The sequence below is a fragment of the Pseudophryne corroboree genome, chromosome 7 (genome assembly GCF_028390025.1).
Source record: "Pseudophryne corroboree isolate aPseCor3 chromosome 7, aPseCor3.hap2, whole genome shotgun sequence".
NCBI classification, from domain to species: Eukaryota; Metazoa; Chordata; class Amphibia; order Anura; family Myobatrachidae; genus Pseudophryne; species Pseudophryne corroboree.
The window spans coordinates 503908454-503929143 of NC_086450.1; the positions used below are offsets into that span (position 1 = coordinate 503908454).

The 20690-nt window shown below is 47.9% G+C and overlaps 1 protein-coding gene across 2 annotated transcripts; it reads left to right on the plus strand.

Moving 5' to 3' along the window:
- Positions 1–656: 656 nt before the first annotated feature.
- On the plus strand, positions 657–19488 carry PRODH2 (proline dehydrogenase 2). 2 transcript variants are annotated; one of them, XM_063935333.1, is made up of 10 exons: positions 660–954; positions 3370–3563; positions 4395–4515; positions 5979–6062; positions 6157–6237; positions 6822–6968; positions 10483–10649; positions 10991–11101; positions 17817–17905; positions 18699–19488. In XM_063935333.1, exons 1-10 carry the CDS (start codon positions 724–726, stop codon positions 18866–18868), a joined length of 1395 nt encoding a protein of 464 aa, XP_063791403.1. In that variant the 5' UTR covers positions 660–723; the 3' UTR covers positions 18869–19488. The 2 variants fall into 2 exon arrangements, with proteins under 2 accessions (XP_063791404.1, XP_063791403.1); XM_063935334.1 differs by lacking the exon at positions 6822–6968 and having other exon boundaries at positions 657–954.
- The last annotated feature ends 1202 nt before the right edge of the window (positions 19489–20690 follow it).

Genomic DNA, 20690 nt, shown 5'->3' on the forward strand with positions numbered 1-20690 from the left:
CATGTTTATTGTTCAGTTCTGCTGCTTGTTTGGACTGTGTGTTGGTCTGTGTTCCTCTGTTTGCTTTGTCTCTAGGAGCTTCGCAATATATGTACTGGAGAGTGGAGGAGCCTCAGTCTTCAGAAGATAACTAGTAAGTGTCCAGCTTCTGCGCTCTCTCCACAACCCGCAAGGTATCAGTAGACCCCCCAAATACACCCCAGATGCATTCCTAGATATGAGTTTAATGTAAGTATGAAAAAATATTCTTCTTACCATTACACATTTTAGACTGGGGATTCTCACCAGTTGCTAGATGCTTATTTACAGAGTCATCAGTATATCTGGTGACACTTTAAACTAAGTTTCCATAGCTCAGCATGGCGATGAGTTAATGAATCCTGGGAAGTTAATGTAAAGCCCCATGGTGGGTGTTTGCAGAGCTGTTTTCCTTGCAGAGCATTGCACGTTCTGCCGATGCACACGTCCGATGTATACAGGTTGCAGACTATTGATCTGTTGATGCTTTCTTTCCGGCTTCCTCTAGTTGTATATTATCAGTCGGTTGGTCTAGGTTAATATGTCACACGGCAAGGAGGTCACACATGTATGTACACAGCCATCACCTGGCCCCTTCCCTTGCCCTCCTGTCCCTTGTGCTCCTCTGTCATTGGTCAGTGGCGCCGGCCGTGTCCTGCTTGCTGTTTGTAACTTTGCCCTCGCTAGAGAAGACCAGCGTTGAACATGTGGTGTCTCAGCCGGTGTGCTCGTGCCCGCTCCTCTCTATCGCCATCATCTTGGACCTTTACGCTGTCTTGTAGAGCAGAGTCTTCTCACCGTGTCCCATCTCCAGAGGAGGCCCTCAACTTCTCTGATGGAGGAGTCTTCAGACTGAAGAGCAGGTGGGAAGTGGTTCGGGGCCTCCTGATATTCCGGATGTGCTCAGTGCCCACTCTGGTGAGACATTCTGAGAAGGTGAGTGATGGGGCTTTGTATAAGACGCTGGACCTTCAGGAACGCCTTTCAGGTTTTCGCGCAGAACGAAAGCCAAAAAAATGCCTTTGACCCAAAAGATTAAAAAAAAAAATCGCAATTTGTTCATAAAAATTTATGAAATGTGTTAAATATAATAAGATCATCCAGTGAATAATAGTTGGACCAAGGAAATCTCTTACAGACAGTGACCTGCGCTATAATTCAGTATATGAATGAAAAAAATTATCTCAGCTGGAAACCGGCATACCTATGTATTAAAGTAACATTGCTATGTCCCCAAGGACTACATGAGCTGTTGGGATGCGCTCCTCCACTCTAGATGCTGTGTAATTCCACCCCGGCTGCAGCGCAGTATCCGGACTCCAGGTCGACAGCACAAAGGTCGACACACTTTAGGTCGACACCAATTGGTCGACATGGAAAAAGGTCGACATGAGTTTTTCACGATTTTTTTCTTTTTTTGAACCTTTTCATACTTAACGATCCACGTGGACTATGATTGGAACGGTAAAGTGTGCCGAGCGAAGCGGTAGCGGAGCGAAGGTACCATGCCCGAAGCATGGCGAGCGAAGCGGTGCACTAATTGGGGTTCCCGGTCACTCTACGAAGAAAACGACACCAAAAAAGCATAAAAAACGCATGTCGACCTTTTTCCATGTCGACCTTGTTCCTGTCGACCTTTTGTCCATGTCGACCTAAGATGTGTCGACCAATTGGCGTCGACCTAAAGTGTGTCGACCTTTGTGCTGTCGACCCTGAGTCCCAGAGGCCTGCAGCGCAGCTGGTAGCAGTCATATTAATATACCCATCCCCTATAAGCAAGTAAGCCTGGCACGCCGCATACTCTGACGCTCCTAATTTTGAGTATTGATCTTCTATCTCTGTATTGATGATCCCGGATAGTCGGAGGGACTATAGTTAAACTTTAAGGGGATCTATTTCCTAAATAGTCCTGCAGGTGTGATTAATTTCTTGTCCTGTGAAGATAATTATATTGATGATGTTTCTAACCTATCTACTTGTGAGATGGATACTTCAGTCCTTTTTTTTGTGAATCTGAAAAGGGTCTCGCTCGCTTTCTTTCTGATACCTTCATTATTTACCAGTGGATGTGCTGGTTAGAAAAAAATAAAAGCCACTAATAATATTAATGATGTTTCTAACCTATCTACTTGTGGGGTGGATGCTTCAATTCTTTTTTTTGTGACTCGGAAAATGGGATCACTCTCTTTCTTTCTAATACCTTCATTATTTACCACTAGATGGCCCGGTTAGAAAAATATAAGGCAATAATAATATTAAAGATGTTTCTAACCTATCTACTTGTGAGATGGATGCTTTATTTCTTTTTTTGTGAATCTGAAAAGTGGATTGTTCTCTCTCTTTCTGATACCTTCACTATTGGGCAGTACGGATGGTGTAGTGGTTAGCATTAGTGCCTGACAGCACTGAGGTCATCGGTTCGATTCCCACCGTGGCCCTAACTGTGTGGAGTTTGTATATACTCCCCGTACTTGCGTGGGCTTTCTCCGGGTACTCCGGTTTCCTCCCACAATCTAAAAATAGATTCTGACAAAATTAACCCGTGTGTGTACATGTGATAGGGAATATAGAGTGTAAGCTCCACTGGGGCAGGGACTGATGTGAATGGCCAAATGTTCTTTGTAAAGCGCTGTGGAAAATGTGTGCGCTATATAAATAACTGGTAATAAATAAATAATATTCACCAATGGTCGGGCCGGTTAGAAAAATTACTTTATGTAAGTATCAATAGAAAAAGAGCAGACATGTTATAATTTCATCACCGGTATTTAATGAGCCTGCTATAATGGGTGTGGATCATTGGGTCGACCACAATTGGTCGACACCTGAAATAGGTTGACACGGTCATTAGGTCGACGTGCAAAAAGTTCAACACGAGTTACAAAAAAAAAGGTGTACCGGGATCCCTAATTAGTGCACCGTGTCCCCTCACATGGCGAGCGAGGTGCCCCGCTTCGCTACCGACGCGCTCGGCACAGGTTACTATTCTCAGTCGTAGTCCTCGCGGATGCTAAAGTAACCTTTTCATGATAATGTTATAACCACACTCAGGGGCAGATGTAGTAACCTGGAGAAGACATAAGGAAGTGATAAACCAGTGATAAGTACAAGGTGATAAACGCACCAGCCAATCAGATCCTAACTGTTAATTTACATATATGATCTGATTGGCTGGTGTGTTTATCACCTTGCACATATCACTGGTTTATCCCTTCCTTATGCCTTCCCCAGGTTAATACATCTGCCCCTCAGTGTCACTATGAAAGCTATGTAACTAGTTCACCATACACCTATTATAAGTGAGTTTCTCCTCGGTGGTGTATTTACACTGACACGTCTCCCCTTCCCCAGCTGCTCTCTGTCACTCGCATGCTCCTGGGCCGCTGGCTCTTTGAACGGGCAATGAGGGGCTCGGTATACGGGCAATTTGTGGCTGGGGAGAGTCTGCCTGAGATACAGGCCTGTGTGGACCGGCTGGGGAAACTGGGCATTCGGCCCATGTTGGCAGTGCCCATCGAGGAGGACCTGGGTGAGAGCAAAAGTGGGTGAGTCGGATAATATGACCATGTGTTTGTCATTGTTACAGCTTGCGTAAGGGCATGAATGTATTTTTTTCAGACTAATGTGGCCACCAGGGGGCAATGGTGGTCATTCCGAGTTGATCGCTAGTTGCTTTCGTTCACTGTGAAGCGATGATGCAAAAAAAGGCACTTCTGCGCATGCGTATGCGGCGCAATGCGCAGGCGCGACGTACTGTTACAACGTACGATGTAGTTTCACACAGGGTCTAGCGAAGCTTTTCAGTCGCACTGCTGGCCGCAGAGTGATTGACAGGAAGTGGGCGTTTCTGGGTGTCAACTGACCGTTTTCAGGGAGTGTTCGGAAAAACGCAGGCGTGGCTGGGCGAACGCAGGGCGTGTTTGTGACGTCAAAACAGGAACTGAACAGTCTGAAGTCATCGCAAGCGCTGAGTAGGTTTTGAGCTATTCTAAAACTGCACAAAAAAACTTTGCCGCTGCTCTGCGATACTTTCGTTCGCACTTACTAAAATACACTCCCAGTGGGAGGCGGCATAGCGTTTGCACGGCTGCTAAAAACGGCTAGCGAGTGAACAACTCGGAATGACCACCTATGTTCTATGGATAATCTTTTTGATTAAATGTGCTGTATTGTTATGTATTGCCCTCCACTCAGGGTCTCCATAGACAGCAATAGAAATACCGCCACCTGCATGCCACAACAGGTACTGCAGCCCATCAATTAGAATGCGCACAAGAGAATATCAGGGGTATCTGTGTTACAGCACACGCCTTTTCTTTGTGTGAGTAGTGAGCTATTGTTGGATGAGTCTGATTTCTCCTTCCGCTATCCGGCAGGGAGCGCTGGTACGAGCAGAATGAAGAGATTATGCTGAACTGTGTGGACCTCTCGGCCGCTGGGGGTGACCGGCCCATGATGCAACTGAAAATTACCGCCCTTATGAGTGCTGACCTCTGTGTGAGTGAAAGAGACAGGCTGGGATTGGGAGGCCGCAAAGAGAGACCGCCACAGACACACACATTCTCCTTGATCAATATAATTTGAGCTATTTGGGATTACCAGTGCTCCAGCCATGCATATTCAGACCTACAACTCTAGGGATATACACATACTGTAATGTACATAGTAGGAGGCAAGAGCCCAGATAAAGCAGTTTGCATGCCAATGTGATGACGGAATGGTTTTATTTTTATCAGCGGTCGGTTTTATTATATAGGTGTGTAGGCCGAGCAGTGTAATAAACAGGACCGTACTTACCATGCCAGCTGGTCACATGACTACTGCAGCATCAAAAATATTTTTAAGTTACTTTATTTTGCTTTTCGCTATTAACTTAACCCCTTCTACCACAGCACCAGCTGTACATATGGTTCTGTGTTACCCCTATACCTGTGTAAGTCACTGTTACCTGTAATAACTTTGTTACTGAGAGAGATAATAGAGAAGGAACCATCCTGTGCTTTGCGTGAATAATACAATTATTTCCATCGTTGTGGAGCCCTGCATAATTTCATTGGTGCTGCATAAATAACCAATAATTATATTAGTAACCAATGAAAAAGACACATAACAGCTGACATCAGTTCCATAAGTTGAGAAAGCCACACCCACCAGCTGACATCAGTTCCATAAGTTATGAAAGCCACACCCACCAGCTGACATCAGTTCCATAAGTTCTGAAAGCCACACCCACCAGTTGACATCAGTTCCATATGTTATGAAAGCCACACCCACCAGCTGACATCAGTCCCATACGTTATGAAAGCCACACCCAGCAGCTGACATCAGTTCCATAAATTGAGAAAGCCACACCCAGCAGATGACATCAGTTCCATAAATTATGAAAGCCACACCCATCAGATGACATCAGTTCCATAAATTGAGAAAGCCGCACCCAGCAGCTGACATCAGTTCCATAAATTATGAAAGCCACACCCACCAGCTGACATCAGTTCCATAAATTATGAAAGCCGCACCCATCAGATGACATCAGTTCCATAAATTGAGAAAGCCACACCCACCAGCTGACATCAGTTCCCAAGTTCTGAAAAGCACACCCACTAGCTGACATCAGTTCCATAAATTATGAAAGCCAAACCCACCAGCTGACATCAGTTTCATTTGTTATGAAAGCCACACCCACCAGCTGACATCAGTCCCATACGTTATGAAAGCCACACCCACCAGCTGACATCAGTTCCATACGTTATGAAAGCCACACCCACCAGCTGACATCAGTTCCATATGTTATGAAAGCCACACCCACCAGCTGACATCAGTTCCATACGTTATGAAAGCCACACCCACCAGCTGACATCAGTTCCATACGTTATGAAAGCCACAGCCGCCATGACATTACTGTCCCACAATAGCAAGTCATTGTTATACTGATCCCATTCCTCTCCCTTTGGTGTTATCAGAAGGAACTGTCCGTGTGTCTGTCCGACTCGTCCCAGAGTGCAGAGCTCAGTCCCCGGGCAATAGTCTCCATCATGGAGGGGCAGGTAAGGGTGGCGACTGTCGCAGCTACCTGTTATACCTCTAATCTTTTCCCATAATGCCATTTTCCATAATAGTCACCTCTTGTGCTCCTAACAGGATTCCGCCTTTTCCTTTCTGTCGGAGCAGCAGAACCGGCACCTGCAGAGCTCCGTGCGGAGACTTAGCCATGTGGGGCAGGTGAGAACTATGTATGTATAATATACAGCAAGGGCTATTTCAGGAGATGTTTTATATATTACAGTGATGATGTCATACCCATTGAAAGATTAAAGCACTACTGTGCAGACCCCAGTCTTCCTGTCCTCCAGGGTGGCTTCATGCCCTATCCCAAGATGGCCATAAGATCTCTGCTGAGAATGTGCAGGGTCCATCTTGTCTCCTGCTTAGCTCCTATGAGAGACCCGGTTAATACTTGTCATGTTCCAGCATCCCTGTACCACTACCCGTTTGCAGTGTACACTCACCTGCTGGTGAACTGCATGAAACCCCGATCCGCTCCATCACCAGTGTACATGTAACAGTGAGTACGGCTGTGTCTTATATCAATAATCCAACACCATTGGTGAAGTTACTGGTCTATTCATCGTCTATTCACTGGTGTGTGCTTATAGTGTATAACTTTACAACATCTACAAATACCGCTGGTCGTGATTCCAACCCAAGGAGCTTGCAGTCTAATCCGTTTAGAATCATGTATTGTGTATGGCAGTAGTAATATTATCTGTGACAAGACTGATGACGTCCACTGACATCTCTTCCAGCATGCAAAAGCTAGAGGGGTGCGCGTCTTAGTGGACGCAGAGTATACCTACATGAACCCGGCCCTCAGGCTGGTTACCATGGGGATGATGGTGCAGTGCAACCACGACCAGCCCTGGATCTGGAACACCTACCAGTGTTATTTAAAGGTACAGTATGATGGGCTCCACCTGGACATCAAATCTATGGGACTAGTAGTAGGGACACGTACAGTACGTAAAATGATCCACAGATAGCTGACGTTGTCCGTACCAACCAATGAGAATCTGCCTCTCATTGTTCTAGAGCAGTGATCTCCAACCCGTAGCTCGCGAGCTACCAGTAGCTCGCCGTAGTATTTTCGGTAGCTCACAGAGCGCACGGGATTGGGCAGTCACTGGCACTCCTCCTCACTTCATTTTTAATATGGTGCCGGCCGTCAGCCAATCAGAGCTCATGGACCGGCAATGGCGGCACCTGATTGGCTGCCGGACCGCGAGTTTTGATTGGCTCACTTACTGACACCATATTTTAAATGCCCGCCGCCACCGGAGACTCTGTCACCCTCACCGCAGCCACTCTCCGGACTTCACATACAGTCTTCACATACAGACTTCCGTCCCTCATACAGGAGGAGCAGCACCGGCGGCAGTAGAAGAAGCCAGCAAGGGTTAGCACTGTGGGGGGCACTGTATCGGACACTGCGGGGGGGGGCATTTTATCTGGCGTTGCGGGGGAAATTGTATCTGGCGCTGCGGGGGGAATTGTATCTGGCACTTCTGGGGGCATTATTTGTGTATCTGGCACTGCTTGGGGGCATTATTTGTGTATCTGGCACTGCTGAGGGGCATTATTTGTGTATCTGGCACTGCTGGGGGCATTATTTGTGTATCTGGCACTGCTGGGGGCATTATTTGTATATCTGGCACTGCTGGGGGGCATTATTTATGTATCTGGCACTGCTGGGGGCATTATTTGTATATCTGGCCCTGCTGGGGGCATTATTTGTATATCTGGCACTGCTGGGGGCATTATTTGTATATCTGGCACTGCTGGGGGCATTATTTGTGTATCTGGCACTGCTGGGGGGCATTATTTGTGTATCTGGCACTGCTGAGGGGCATTATTTGTATATCTGGCCCTGCTGGGGGCATTATTTGTGTATCTGGCACTGCTGGAGGCATTATTTGTGTATCTGGCACTGCTGGGGGCATTATTTGTGTATCTGGCACTGCTGGGGGCATTATTTGTGTATCTGGCCCTGCTGGGGGCATTATTTGTGTATTTGGCACTGCTGGGGGCATTATTTGTGTATCTGGCACTGCTGGGGGGCATTATTTGTGTATCTGGCACTGCTGGGGGCATTATTTGTGTATCTGGCACGGCTGGGGGCATTCTGGCACTGCTGGGGGGCATTATTTGTGTATCTGGCACTGCTGGGGGCATTATTTGTGTATCTGCCACTGCTGAGGGGGATTATTTGTGTATCTGGCACTGCTGAGGGGCATTATTTGTGTATCTGCCACTGCTGAGGGGCATTATTTGTGTATCTGCCACTGCTTGGGGGCATTATTTGTGTATCTGGCACTGCTGGGGGCATTATTTGTGTATCTGCCACTGCTGAGGGGCATTATTTGTGTATCTGGCACTGCTGGGGGCATTATTTGTGTATCTGCCACTGCTGGGGGGCATTATTTGTGTGTCTGGCACTGCTGGGGGGCATTATTTGTGTATCTGGCACTGCTGGGGGGCATTATTTGTGTATCTGGCACTGCTGAGGGGAATTATTTACATATCTGGCACTTCTGGGGGGCATTATTTGTGTATCTGGCACTGCTGAGGGGCATTATTTGTGTATCTGGCAGTGCTGAGGGGCATTATATGTGTATCTGGCACTGCTGAGGGGCATTATTTGTATATCTTGCACTGCTTGGGGGCATTATTTGTGTATCTGGCACTGCTGAGGGGCATTATTTGTGTATCTGGCACTGCTAAGGGGCATTATTTGTGTATCTGGCACTGCTGAGGGGCATTATTTGTGTATCTGGCAGTGCTGAGGGGCATTATATGTGTATCTGGCACTGCTGAGGGGCATTATTTGTATATCTTGCACTGCTTGGGGGCATTATTTGTGTATCTGGCACTGCTGAGGGGCATTATTTGTGTATCTGGCACTGCTGAGGGGCATTATTTGTGTATCTGGCACTGCTGGGGGCATTATTTATATATCTTGCACTGCTGGGGGGCATTATTTGTGTATCTGGCACTGCTGGGGGGCATTATTTGTGTATCTGGCACTGCTGAGGGGCATTATTTGTGTATCTGGCACTGCTGGGGGGCATTATTTGTGTATCTGGCACTGCTGAGGGGCATTATTTGTGTATCTGGCACTGCTGAGGGGCATTATTTGTATATCTTGCACTGCTTGGGGGCATTATTTGTGTATCTGGCACTGCTGAGGGGCATTATTTGTGTATCTGGCACTGCTGAGGGGCATTATTTGTGTATCTGGCACTGCTGAGGGGCATTATTTGTATATCTTGCACTGCTTGGGGGCATTATTTGTGTATCTGGCACTGCTGAGGGGCATTATTTGTGTATCTGGCACTGCTGAGGGGCATTATTTGTGTATCTGGCACTGCTGGGGGCATTATTTATATATCTTGCACTGCTGGGGGGCATTATTTGTGTATCTGGCACTGCTGGGGGGCATTATTTGTGTATCTGGCACTGCTGAGGGGCATTATTTGTGTATCTGGCACTGCTGGCGGGCATTATTTGTGTATCTGGCACTGCTGGGGGCATTATTTATATATCTTGCACTGCTGGGGGGCATTATTTGTGTATCTGGCACTGCTGGGGGGCATTACATGTAGTTGTGAGGCCACACCCACTTTCGCAGGAACGCATGCGCATTGGGGGGAGGGGGTAGCTCCTTCAGAGGTTTTATTTTCCGAAAGTAGCTCACACCCCAATTAAGGTTGGAGACCACTGCTCTAGAGTGTGCTAGAAAATGAAAGCAAGTGTCTGATTGGATGCCAGGAATAACACCACATTTTTGCTTCCAATTTAAGTGTTTCACTCTTACCTTGGACACAAAGGACTTAAGGGTCTATGTTGAAAACCTTGGAGAGAGATAAAGTGCACGGTGATAAAGTGCCAGCCAATCAGCTCCTGTCATTTTTAAAACACAGCCTGTAACATGACAGTTAGGGGCTGATTGGCTGGTACTTTATCTTCATGCACTTTATCTCTCTCCAAGGCTTAGTACAGAGAACCCAATGTTGGAGAGTGATAAAGTGGAGAGAGATAAAGTACCAGCCAATCAGCTTCTAACTGCCATGTTACAGACTGTGTTTGAAAAAAATGACAGGAGCTGATTGGCTGGCACTTTATCTCTCGCCAAGGCTTAGTACATAGGTGATAGTGTAAAGTATAGGGTACATTTAGCTTTATCCAGTGGTGAGAATTGAAGGACCACTCGGTGTCCGCTATTCTCACCCGCCATTGGGAAGGACTCATATTGGAACCCACTTCCCAACATCTGCCCCTTGATAAATGCCCCCAGCATAATGCAGCAATATGAATATGCGGTGATAATATTCTGGGCCTTTGTGCAAATGTTAATCAGTAGGCCTCTGAGATAGAAGGAAGCGGCCATTTTATGACCTCTCTGTGTTCCAGGACTCCTTCCAGAACCTGTCCCGGGACTTGGGCACTGCGGAGAGCTTGAACCTTTGTTTTGGGGTGAAGCTGGTACGTGGGGCGTACATGGACAAGGAGCGGAAGCTGGCCAAAGAGAAGGGGTACAGTGACCCCATACAGCCCGACTGGGAAGCCACCAACAGAAGGTGAATGCCCACATAAATGTCTAAATATGTCTATGGGGGAGATGTATCCAGCCTTGGAACCGTCATTTCGAAGACTCTACTAGATAAATGACAGAGGCTGATTGGTTGCCACTTGTTCACTTTATCTCTCTGCAAGGCTTGATACAGCTCCCCCTATGTATGATATATTGGGGGACAGTTATGGGAACCGGTGCACGGGAAAACCCGACACGCGCTTTCATTTTCTTAGAACAGGAAGTAGTTCTATAATCTGGTTGGTTGCTATGGGTTACACCACTATTCCCTGTGCACCTTGTGATTGTGTGACAATGCCATAACATGAGCTGATCTGACCTCCCCAGCTTCCAGCGTTCCCTGGATAACATGTTGGATTTGATTGGACAGGGAGGGCAGCGCTATAACCTTATCATTGCAAGCCAGAACGAGGAGTCCGTCCTTCACGCCGCTCGCAGGTAGGTGCTCAGGTTGGTCTTATTTACATTTCTCTGACGTCCTAAGTGGATGCTGGGACTCCGTAAGGACCATGGCGAATAGCGGCTCCGCAGGAGACTGGGCACAACTATAAAGAAAGCTTTAGGTCTAACTGGTGTGCACTGGCTCCTCCCACTATGACCCTCCTCCAGACTTCAGTTAGAATCCTGTGCCCGGCTGAGCTGGATGCACACTAGGGGCTCTCCTGAGCTCCTAGAAAGTATATTTAGGTTTTTTATTTTACAGTGAGATCTGCTGGCAACAGACTCACTGCAGCGAGGGACTAAGGGGAGAAGAAGCGAACCTACCTAACAGGTGGTAGTTTGGGCTTCTTAGGCTACTGGACACCATTAGCTCCAGAGGGATCGACCGCAGGACCCGACCTTGGTGTTCGTTCCCGGAGCCGCGCCGCCGCCCCCCTTACAGAGCCAGAAGCATGAAGAGGTCCGGAAAATCGGCGGCAGAAGACTTCGGTCTTCACCAAGGTAGCGCACAGCACTGCAGCTGTGCGCCATTGCTCCTCATGTACACCTCACACTCCGGTCACTGATGAGTGCAGGGCGCTGGGGGGGGGGGGGGGGGGCGCCCTGAGGGCAATATATGACACCTTGGCTGGCAAATCTACATCATATATAGTCCTAGAGGCTATATAGATGTAAAATTACACCTGCCAGTATTCCAGAAAAAGCGGGAGAAAGTCAGCCGAAAAAGGGGCGGGGCCATCTCCCTCAGCACACTGGCGCCATTTTTCCCTCAAAGCTCCGCTGGAAGGAAGCTCCCTGGCTCTCCCCTGCAGTCTGAACACTACAGAAGGGTAAAAAAGAGAGGGGGGGCACTAAATTTAGGCGCAGTATAGATATATATATATGATATATAAAAAAGCAGCTATAAGGGAAAACACTTATTTATAGTGGGATCCCTGTGTTATATAGCGCTCTGGTGTGTGCTGGCATACTCTCTCTCTGTCTCCCCAAAGGGCTTTGTGGGGTCCTGTCCTCTGTCAGAGCATTCCCTGTGTGTTTGCGGTGTGTCGGTACGGCTGTGTCGACATGTTTGATGAGGATGCATATGTGGAGGCGGAGCAGATGCCTGTAAATGTGATGTCACCCCCTGCGGGGTCGACACCTGAGTGGATGGTGCTGTGGAAGGAATTACGCGACAGTGTCGACTCCTTGCATAAAAGGTTTGACGACATACCTAACGTGGGACAGCCGGCTTCTCAGCCTGTGCCTGCCCAGGCGTCTCAAAAGCCATCAGGGGCTCTAAAACGCCCGCTACCTCAGATGGCAGACACAGATGTCGACACGGATACTGACTCCAGTGTCGACGACGATGAGACTAATGTAACTTCCAGTAGGGCCACACGTTACATGATTGAGGCAATGAAAAATGTGTTGCACATTTCTAATGTTACCCCCGGTACCACAAAAAAGGGTATAATGTTTGGAGAGAAAAAACTACCAGTAGCTTTTCCTCCATCTGATGAGTTAAATGAAGTGTGTGAAGAAGCGTGGGCTTCCCCTGATAAAAAGATGGTAATTTCTAAGAGGTTACTAATGGCGTACCCTTTCCCGCCAGAGGATAGGTCACGCTGGGAAACATCCCCTAGGGTGGATAAAGCGCTCACACGCTTGTCAAAGAAGGTGGCACTACCGTCTCCGGATACGGCCGCCCTGAAGGAATCTGCTGATAGAAAGCAGGAGGCTATCCTGACATCTATATATACACACACAGGTGTTATACTGAGACCGGCTATTGCTTCAGCCTGGATGTGCAGTGCTGCTGCTGCGTGGTCAGATTCCATGTCAGAAAATATAGATACCCTAGACAGGGACACTATATTGCTAACCGTAGAGCATGTAAAAGACGCACTTTTATACATGAGGGATGCACAGAGGGATATTTGCCGGCTGGCATCCAAAATTAGTGCAATGTCCATTTCTGCCAGGAGAGGGTTATGGACTCGGCAGTGGACAGGAGATGCAGATTCCAAAAGACACATGGAAGTTCTGCCTTATAAGGGTGAGGAGTTGTTCGGGGATGGTCTCTCGGACCTCGTTTCCACAGCAACAGCTGGGAAGTCTACATTTTTACCCCATGTTCCCTCACAACCAAAGAAAGCACCGTATTATCAGGTACAGTCCTTTTGGCCCAATAGGGGCAAGCGGGTTAAAGGCGCGTCCTTTCTGCCCAGAGGCAGAGGTAGGGGAAAGAAGCTGCAGCATACAGCCAGTTCCCAGGAACAAAAGTCCTCCCCCGCTTCCTCTAAGTCCACAGCATGACGCTGGGGCTCCACAGGCAGAGCCAGGTACGGTGGGGGCCCGTCTCAAATTTTTCAGCAATCAGTGGGCTCGCTCACGGGTGGATCCCTGGATCTTTCAGATAGTATCTCAGGGGTACAAGCTGGAATTCGAGACGTCTCCTCCCCGCCGTTTCCTCAAATCTGCCTTGCCAACCGCTCCCTCAGGCAGGGAGGCAGTGTTACAGGCAATTCACAACCTGTATTCACAACAGGTGATAGTAAAGGTACCCCTACTTCAACAAGGAAGGGGTTACTATTCCACAATGTTTGTGGTACCGAAACCGGACGGTTCGGTGAGACCCATTTTAAATTTGAAATCCTTGAACACATATATAAAAAAATTCAAGTTCAAGATGGAATCGCTCAGGGCGGTTATTGCAAGCCTGGACGAGGGGGATTACATGGTATCACTGGACATCAAGGATGCTTACCTGCATGTCCCCATTTACCATCCTCACCAGGAGTACCTCAGATTTGTGGTACAGGATTGTCATTACCAATTCCAGACGTTGCCGTTCGGTCTATCCACGGCTCCGAGGGTCTTTACCAAGGTAATGGCCGAAATGATGATACTCCTTCGAAAGAACGGAGTTTTAATTATCCCGTACTTGGACGATCTCCTGATAAAGGCGAGGTCCAGAGAGCAGTTGTTGGTCGGGGTAGCACTATCTCGGGAAGTGCTACAACAGCACGGCTGGATTCTAAACATCCCAAAGTCACAGCTGGTCCCTACGACACGTCTACTGTTCCTGGGGATGGTTCTGGACACAGAACAGAAAAAAGTGTTTCTCCCGGAGGAGAAGGCCAAGGAGCTGTCATCTCTAGTCAGAGGCCTCCTAAAACCAAAACAGGTGTCGGTGCATCACTGCACGCGGATCCTGGGAAAAATGGTAGCTTCTTACGAAGCGATTCCATTCGGCAGGTTTCATGCAAGAACTTTTCAGTGGGACCTGTTGGACAAGTGGTCCGGATCGCATCTTCAGATGCATCGTCTGATAACCCTGTCTCCAAGGACAAGGGTGTCTCTGCTGTGGTGGCTGCAGAGTGCTCATCTTCAAGAGGGCCGCAGATTCGGCATACAGGACTGGGTCCTGGTGACCACGGATGCCAGCCTTCGAGGCTGGGGGGCAGTCACACAGGGAAGAAACTTCCAAGGACTATGGTCAAGTCAGGAGACTTCCCTGCACATAAATATTCTGGAACTAAGGGCCATTTACAATGCCCTAAGTCAGGCAAAACCCCTGCTTCAAAACCAGCTGGTACTGATCCAGTCAGACAACATCACGGCGGTCGCCCATGTAAACCGACAGGGCGGCACGAGAAGCAGGACGGCGATGGCAGAAGCCACAAGGATTCTCCGATGGGCGGAAAATCACGTGTTAGCACTGTCAGCAGTGTTCATTCCGGGAGTGGACAACTGGGAAGCAGACTTCCTCAGCAGGCACGACCTCCACCCGGGAGAGTGGGGACTTCATCCAGAAGTCTTCCAAATGATTGTAAACCGTTGGGAAAGGCCACAGGTGGACATGATGGCGTCTCGCCTAAACAAAAAGCTAGAAAGATATTGTGCCAGGTCCAGAGACCCTCAGGCGATAGCTGTGGACGCTCTAGTGACACCGTGGGTGTACCGGTCGGTTTATGTGTTCCCTCCTCTTCCTCTCATACCAAAGGTACTGAGGATAATAAGGAGAAGAGGAGTAAGAACTATACTCATTGTTCCGGATTGGCCAAGAAGAGCTTGGTACCCGGAACTTCAAGAAATTATATCAGAGGACCCATGGCCTCTACCGCTCAGACAGGACCTGCTGCAGCAGGGGCCCTGTCTGTTCCAAGACTTACCGCGGCTGCGTTTGACGGCATGGCGGTTGAACACCGGATCCTGAAGGAAAAGGGCATTCCGGAGGAAGTCATTCCTACGCTGATTAAAGCTAGGAAAGAAGTGACCGCGAACCATTATCACCGCATTTGGCGAAAATATGTTGCGTGGTGTGAGGCCAGGAAGGCCCCAACGGAAGAATTTCATCTGGGCCGTTTCCTGCACTTCCTACAGTCAGGGGTGACTATGGGCCTAAAATTGGGTTCCATTAAGGTCCAGATTTCGGCTCTGTCGATTTTCTTCCAGAGAGAACTGGCTTCACTGCCTGAAGTTCAGACTTTTGTTAAGGGAGTGCTGCATATTCAGCCCCCTTTTGTGCCTCCAGTGGCACCTTGGGATCTCAACACCACGTTGGAGTTCCTAAAGTCACATTGGTTTGAGCCACTTAAAACCGTGGAATTGAAATATCTCACGTGGAAAGTGGTCATGTTGCTGGCCTTGGCTTCGGCCATGCGTGTATCAGAATTGGCAGCTTTGTCATATAAAAGCCCTTATCTGATTTTCCATATGGATAGGGCAGAATTGAGGACTCGTCCCCAGTTTCTCCCTAAAGTGGTGTCAGCGTTTCATCTGAACCAACCTATTGTGGTGCCTGCGGCTACAACAGACTTGGAGGCTTCCAAGTTGTTAGACGTAGTCAGGGCCCTGAAAATATATGTTTCCATGACAGCTGGAGTCAGAAAGACTGACTCGCTATTTATCCTGTATGCGCCCAACAAGTTGGGTGCACCTGCTTCAAAGCAGACTATTGCTCGCTGGATCTGTAGTACGATTCAGCTTGCACATTCTGCGGCTGGACTGCCGCATCCTAAATCAGTGAAAGCCCATTCCACAAGGAAGGTGGTCTCTTCTTGGGCGGCTGCCCGAGGGGTCTCGGCTCTACAACTTTGCCGAGCAGCTACTTGGTCGGGGTCAAACACATTTGCTAAATTCTACAAGTTTGACACCCTGGCTGAGGAGGACCTAGAGTTTGCCCATTCGGTGCTGCAGAGTCATCCGCACTCTCCCGCCCGTTTGGGAGCTTTGGTATAATCCCCATGGTCCTTACGGAGTCCCAGCATCCACTTAGGACGTCAGAGAAAATAAGAATTTACTCACCGGTAATTCTATTTCTCGTAGTCCGTAGTGGATGCTGGGCGCCCATCCCAAGTGCGGATTGTCTGCAATACTTGTATATAGTTATTGCTTAACTAAAGGGTTATTGTTGAGCCATCTGTTGAGAGGCTCAGTTGTTATCATACTGTTAACTGGGTATTGTATCACGAGTTATACGGTGTGATTGGTGTGGCTGGTATGAGTCTTACCCGGGATTCAAAATCCTTCCCTATTGTGCTCTTCCGGGCACAGTATCCTAACTGAAGTCTGGAGGAGGGTCATAGTGGGAGGAGCCAGTGCACACCAGTTAGACCTAAAGCTTTCTTTATAGTTGTGCCCAGTCTCCTGCGGAGCCGCTATTCCCCATGGTCCTTACGGAGTCCCAGCATCCACTACGGACTACGAGAAATAGAATTACCGGTGAGTAAATTCTTATTTTAATTCAGTTTATTTCTCGGCTTTTTACACAAAAACGACTGCCGTGTCTTACACTAGTAACCAAAACTCCTCTCGCGTCTGTCAGAAATACAAAATCAAAATATCCACTGCCAGCAACAGCGCCACCATCTGGAAATAAATGTTAAAACATCACTTTTTTTTATTTGTCATAATTAAATTAATGTAGTCATTGTGAGAAAAAAAGAAAATATTCTTAATATATAACAACATGTACACAGAGTTGTGCAGTCCGGTAGATTGAGGTGCATCAGTCCCTGCACCATATGAGCTTACAATCTAATTCCCTTACCAGTATGTATTTGGACTGTGGGATGAACACAAACAGAACACACAAAGGGGGTAATTCAGACTTGATCGCTGCTGTGCGTTTTCGCACAGCGGGTGATCAGGCACAAACTGCGCATGCGTATGCACCGCAATGCGCAGGCGCGTTGGACGGGTACAAAGTGGATTGCTGCTCAGCGATGGGTTTGAGCGACGGATCCGTTCGCAGGGGCAATCGCAAGGAGATTGACAGGAAGAAGGCGTTTGTGGGTGTCAACTGACCGTTTTCAGGGAGTGGTTGGAAAAACGCAGGCGTTCCTAAGTGTTCGCAGGGAAGGGTTCCTGACGTCAATTCCAGTCCTGAAGTGATCGCAGCGGCTGAGTAAGTCCTGGGCTGCGCAGAGAAAATATGTTTGTATAGCTCTGCTACACATGCGATCACACACTTGCACAGCTAAAATACCCTCCCCCTGTAGGCGGCGACTATCTGATCGCAGCAGTGCAAAAATCACTTGCTAGCGATCAGGTCTGAATTACCTCCAAAGTACCCCGAGGTCCCAGCACTATTAAGCACCTTACAAAATTATAGACTACACAATATTTACTATAAGGCTCTAATGCAGGACATCTCCAAAGCTCAGCTCTTACTCTTATTGCTATGATATCAGTTGATTCTCCAGCCCGTGTTATCCCTTTGCAGGATGGCGGATCTCGGTATTGACAGGAGCAGCAGAGTGTTGTGTTTCGGACAGCTACTAGGAATGTGCGACCATGTCTCTCTCACGCTAGGTACGTTTCACCACGACCTGTATTGTCTCTCTAGTCTAGAACACATACTGCATCCAGCATTATATGGTCCTGATTGTGAGGTGGAGGCAATATGGCCGCAATTCTGTCAGCTTTCCTCAGCTGGAAGTTCCATGCCAACCTCAGCCAGCATTGAATTATCCACATCTACACCAGGTCATTTCACCCAGGCCTCCGACTGTGAGTGCATCTGCCTACACTGCCATCAGCATTTGCACCGACCTTGTCCTTAGTGCTGGAGATCCGACTGAACTCGGGCGGATCTCTGTGTACCCGCAGCTTAGAACAGGACACATCTCTGTGTACGCGCCCACGGCAGATTTACCTGCGAATGCTCCGTCGCAGTCAGTAACACCCATCCAGCCGCAAGTGAAAAGTGACTCAGAATTGCCTGTGAGTACTTTTAAGATGCGCATGAAGGTCGCGACACATTCACAATTTGGTAAGAAAAAAGTCACTTGATAGATCCGCAGTCGAAATTGCGAGTAACTCAGAATCAGGCCCTATGTATGCACAGCAACAATGGCTGTAGAAAAGAAATCCTGAACACCAGCGTGACCCGATAACAGTGCAGACGTACGTTTCTGCTATCCATACCAGCTTACAGCGTTGGCTTTCTTGCTCGTGGTTAAATCAGAATTCCAAATGATTCCAACTGAGCAAAAACATTTTTCTAATCCAAAAATGTTGTCATAAATGTTATTAACCCTTTCTATAAGTATGTTCTTTTCCTGACGAGACTTCTTACTGAGTATTTGTCTTCCTGGTCCTCCAGGTCAGGCGGGATACTTGGTGTATAAGTCTATTCCGTACGGATCGGTGGATTCAGTCCTGCCCTACCTGGTACGGCGGGCACAGGAGAACCAGAGCGTCCTGCAAGGTATCCGCAAGGAGAGAGACCTCCTGCGCCAAGAGCTAAAAAGGCGCCTGCTGGGCCGAAGCTAGAAATAACAGCCCGGATCCTGTTCCAGGCCACGGATTATATGGAAAAAGCTGTACAGGTGTTAGCGGATGACTCTATTATGTTATAATAATCCGGGTGCCCGGATATAGAGGTTTCCTGACCTCCGTAGGACAATCCTGAAGTTCCAGAACAGTTTTGTGGAAAGCTCTGGTGGTTAATGATCTATATTACAGATGTCTGTTTTCCTTTCCTTTATTGGGACAATCATGTCTTTTCGTACCTCAAATAACCATAGAAATAATACTCAGAATTGTGTGAGCACCATGGTGGAGGCTAGATACAAATAATTGCAAGGTATATCTAACCGTACACAGCCGAAACCACTCAAAGGCACACAGGCTGGAGGCTATTATACTGAATGTAAAAGGAAGACCCTTTTTGGAGCCAATTCACATCGGTATATAGCAACTAGTACAGGCTGTATGTATGCTGTATTGCTCATTACCAGACATGTAATACCCCAATACTCACCATGGTGGGTTACACATCTCTGAGAGGTAGTCTATAATGGTTTAAAGTTTTACAAAATTTTATATATACAGTATTTTAACTTGTAAGGTGTTTTTTTGTTTGTAAATAAAATAATGGGCCAATTGTACAATAGTGAGAGAGTGTGTTATTCCACTTTATAAAACCCTATTATTGTCTCTGCCAGTGGCTTGTCCCACATTCCTATATCTGCAGGTTTCCAGGAACTGGAGGAGAAGGTGGAAATAGGACGCACAAGTCTGGACGATATTTGAGAACACCGCTAGTGACCCCACTTCAGGACAAGACCACAAGACACGCTGTACCCAATAGATAAGATATGAAGATCTCAGTGAGGACAATGTATATAATGACAGAGGTGTCTCTGGGTAGTATATAATTGGATTGTAAGTGTTTATATTCTGGAGAGTTACTATTTTTTCAGGGTCCATAGGGACCACAGCGGGGCAATGGGGTGTAGGTGGTGGTTAGGACCGGGCACCAAACAGTTAAAGCTTTAACATGTCCCAGGATACTCTGGTCCTTCCCCTCTATACCCCACCCACAGCCTGAAGCCATTCAGCTTCATTTTGGTGACGGCAGGAGCTGGTTCCCCGTTAAACAGTGGGGCTGCTATTAAGAGGCCCAAGCTTTATTTTATGTTTTAATTTCTTTTTACTACATGTACAGAGTAGCAGCCCTAGGCAGCCCTCTGGACGCCAGTGCTGCTGCTCCATCAACCCGCTGCAGGCGCTGCAACTCCGGTCCAAGGTCTGGTACTTATGGCGAGGCACCTGAGGGCATGGCTAGCACGGCTCCACGGGAGGACCGCCGGGTTGCAGCCAGAGCACGGTGGGCCAGGTAATTCAGGAACCCGCGTCTTTAATACAGTCCTACCTCTGGTCTTAGGAGACCACATGGGCTAATATACTGGAACAGGGTTTGTTTTAACTGAGGCCAAGAAACCTGTGGTTGATGTCATCACAGGGGAGGTCAGCGCTCTCCATGGGCCCCTCCCCCAACTCAGAGTGCCATTCCACTGCTGTATTCCCACCTCTGCAATGCTCCTCCATCGTCCTCCTCCCCCTCCGATACCTCAGGCAGCCATTTTCTTTAAGCAGCTGCAGGTCCCCAGGAACGCTGGGTCCAGTCTCCATGTATATCTCTCCTAGGAGCCAGGTTATACAGCGCTATATCCTACAGCCACTGTGGTCTGTGTAGTTGATTTATTGCCCATTGCAGACATGCAGCTATGAACAGGTGTTTTGGGGTTAACATACTTCTCAGCTACCAGTGTTTGTGAAGGTTGTAACAGTACTATCGTTGTTGCACTCT

What these genes read in the sequence shown, in the direction of transcription:
- PRODH2 (XM_063935333.1), top strand. Translation starts at nt 724, where the DNA reads ATGTGGTGTCTCAGCCGGTGTGCTCGTGCCCGCTCCTCTCTATCGCCA. An exon ending in GACTTAGCCATGTGGGGCAG is followed by an intron (nt 6,238 to 6,821) that starts GTGAGAACTATG and finishes CATCTCTTCCAG; the next exon opens with CATGCAAAAGCTAGAGGGGT. An exon ending in CCTACCAGTGTTATTTAAAG is followed by an intron (nt 6,969 to 10,482) that starts GTACAGTATGAT and finishes TCTGTGTTCCAG; the next exon opens with GACTCCTTCCAGAACCTGTC.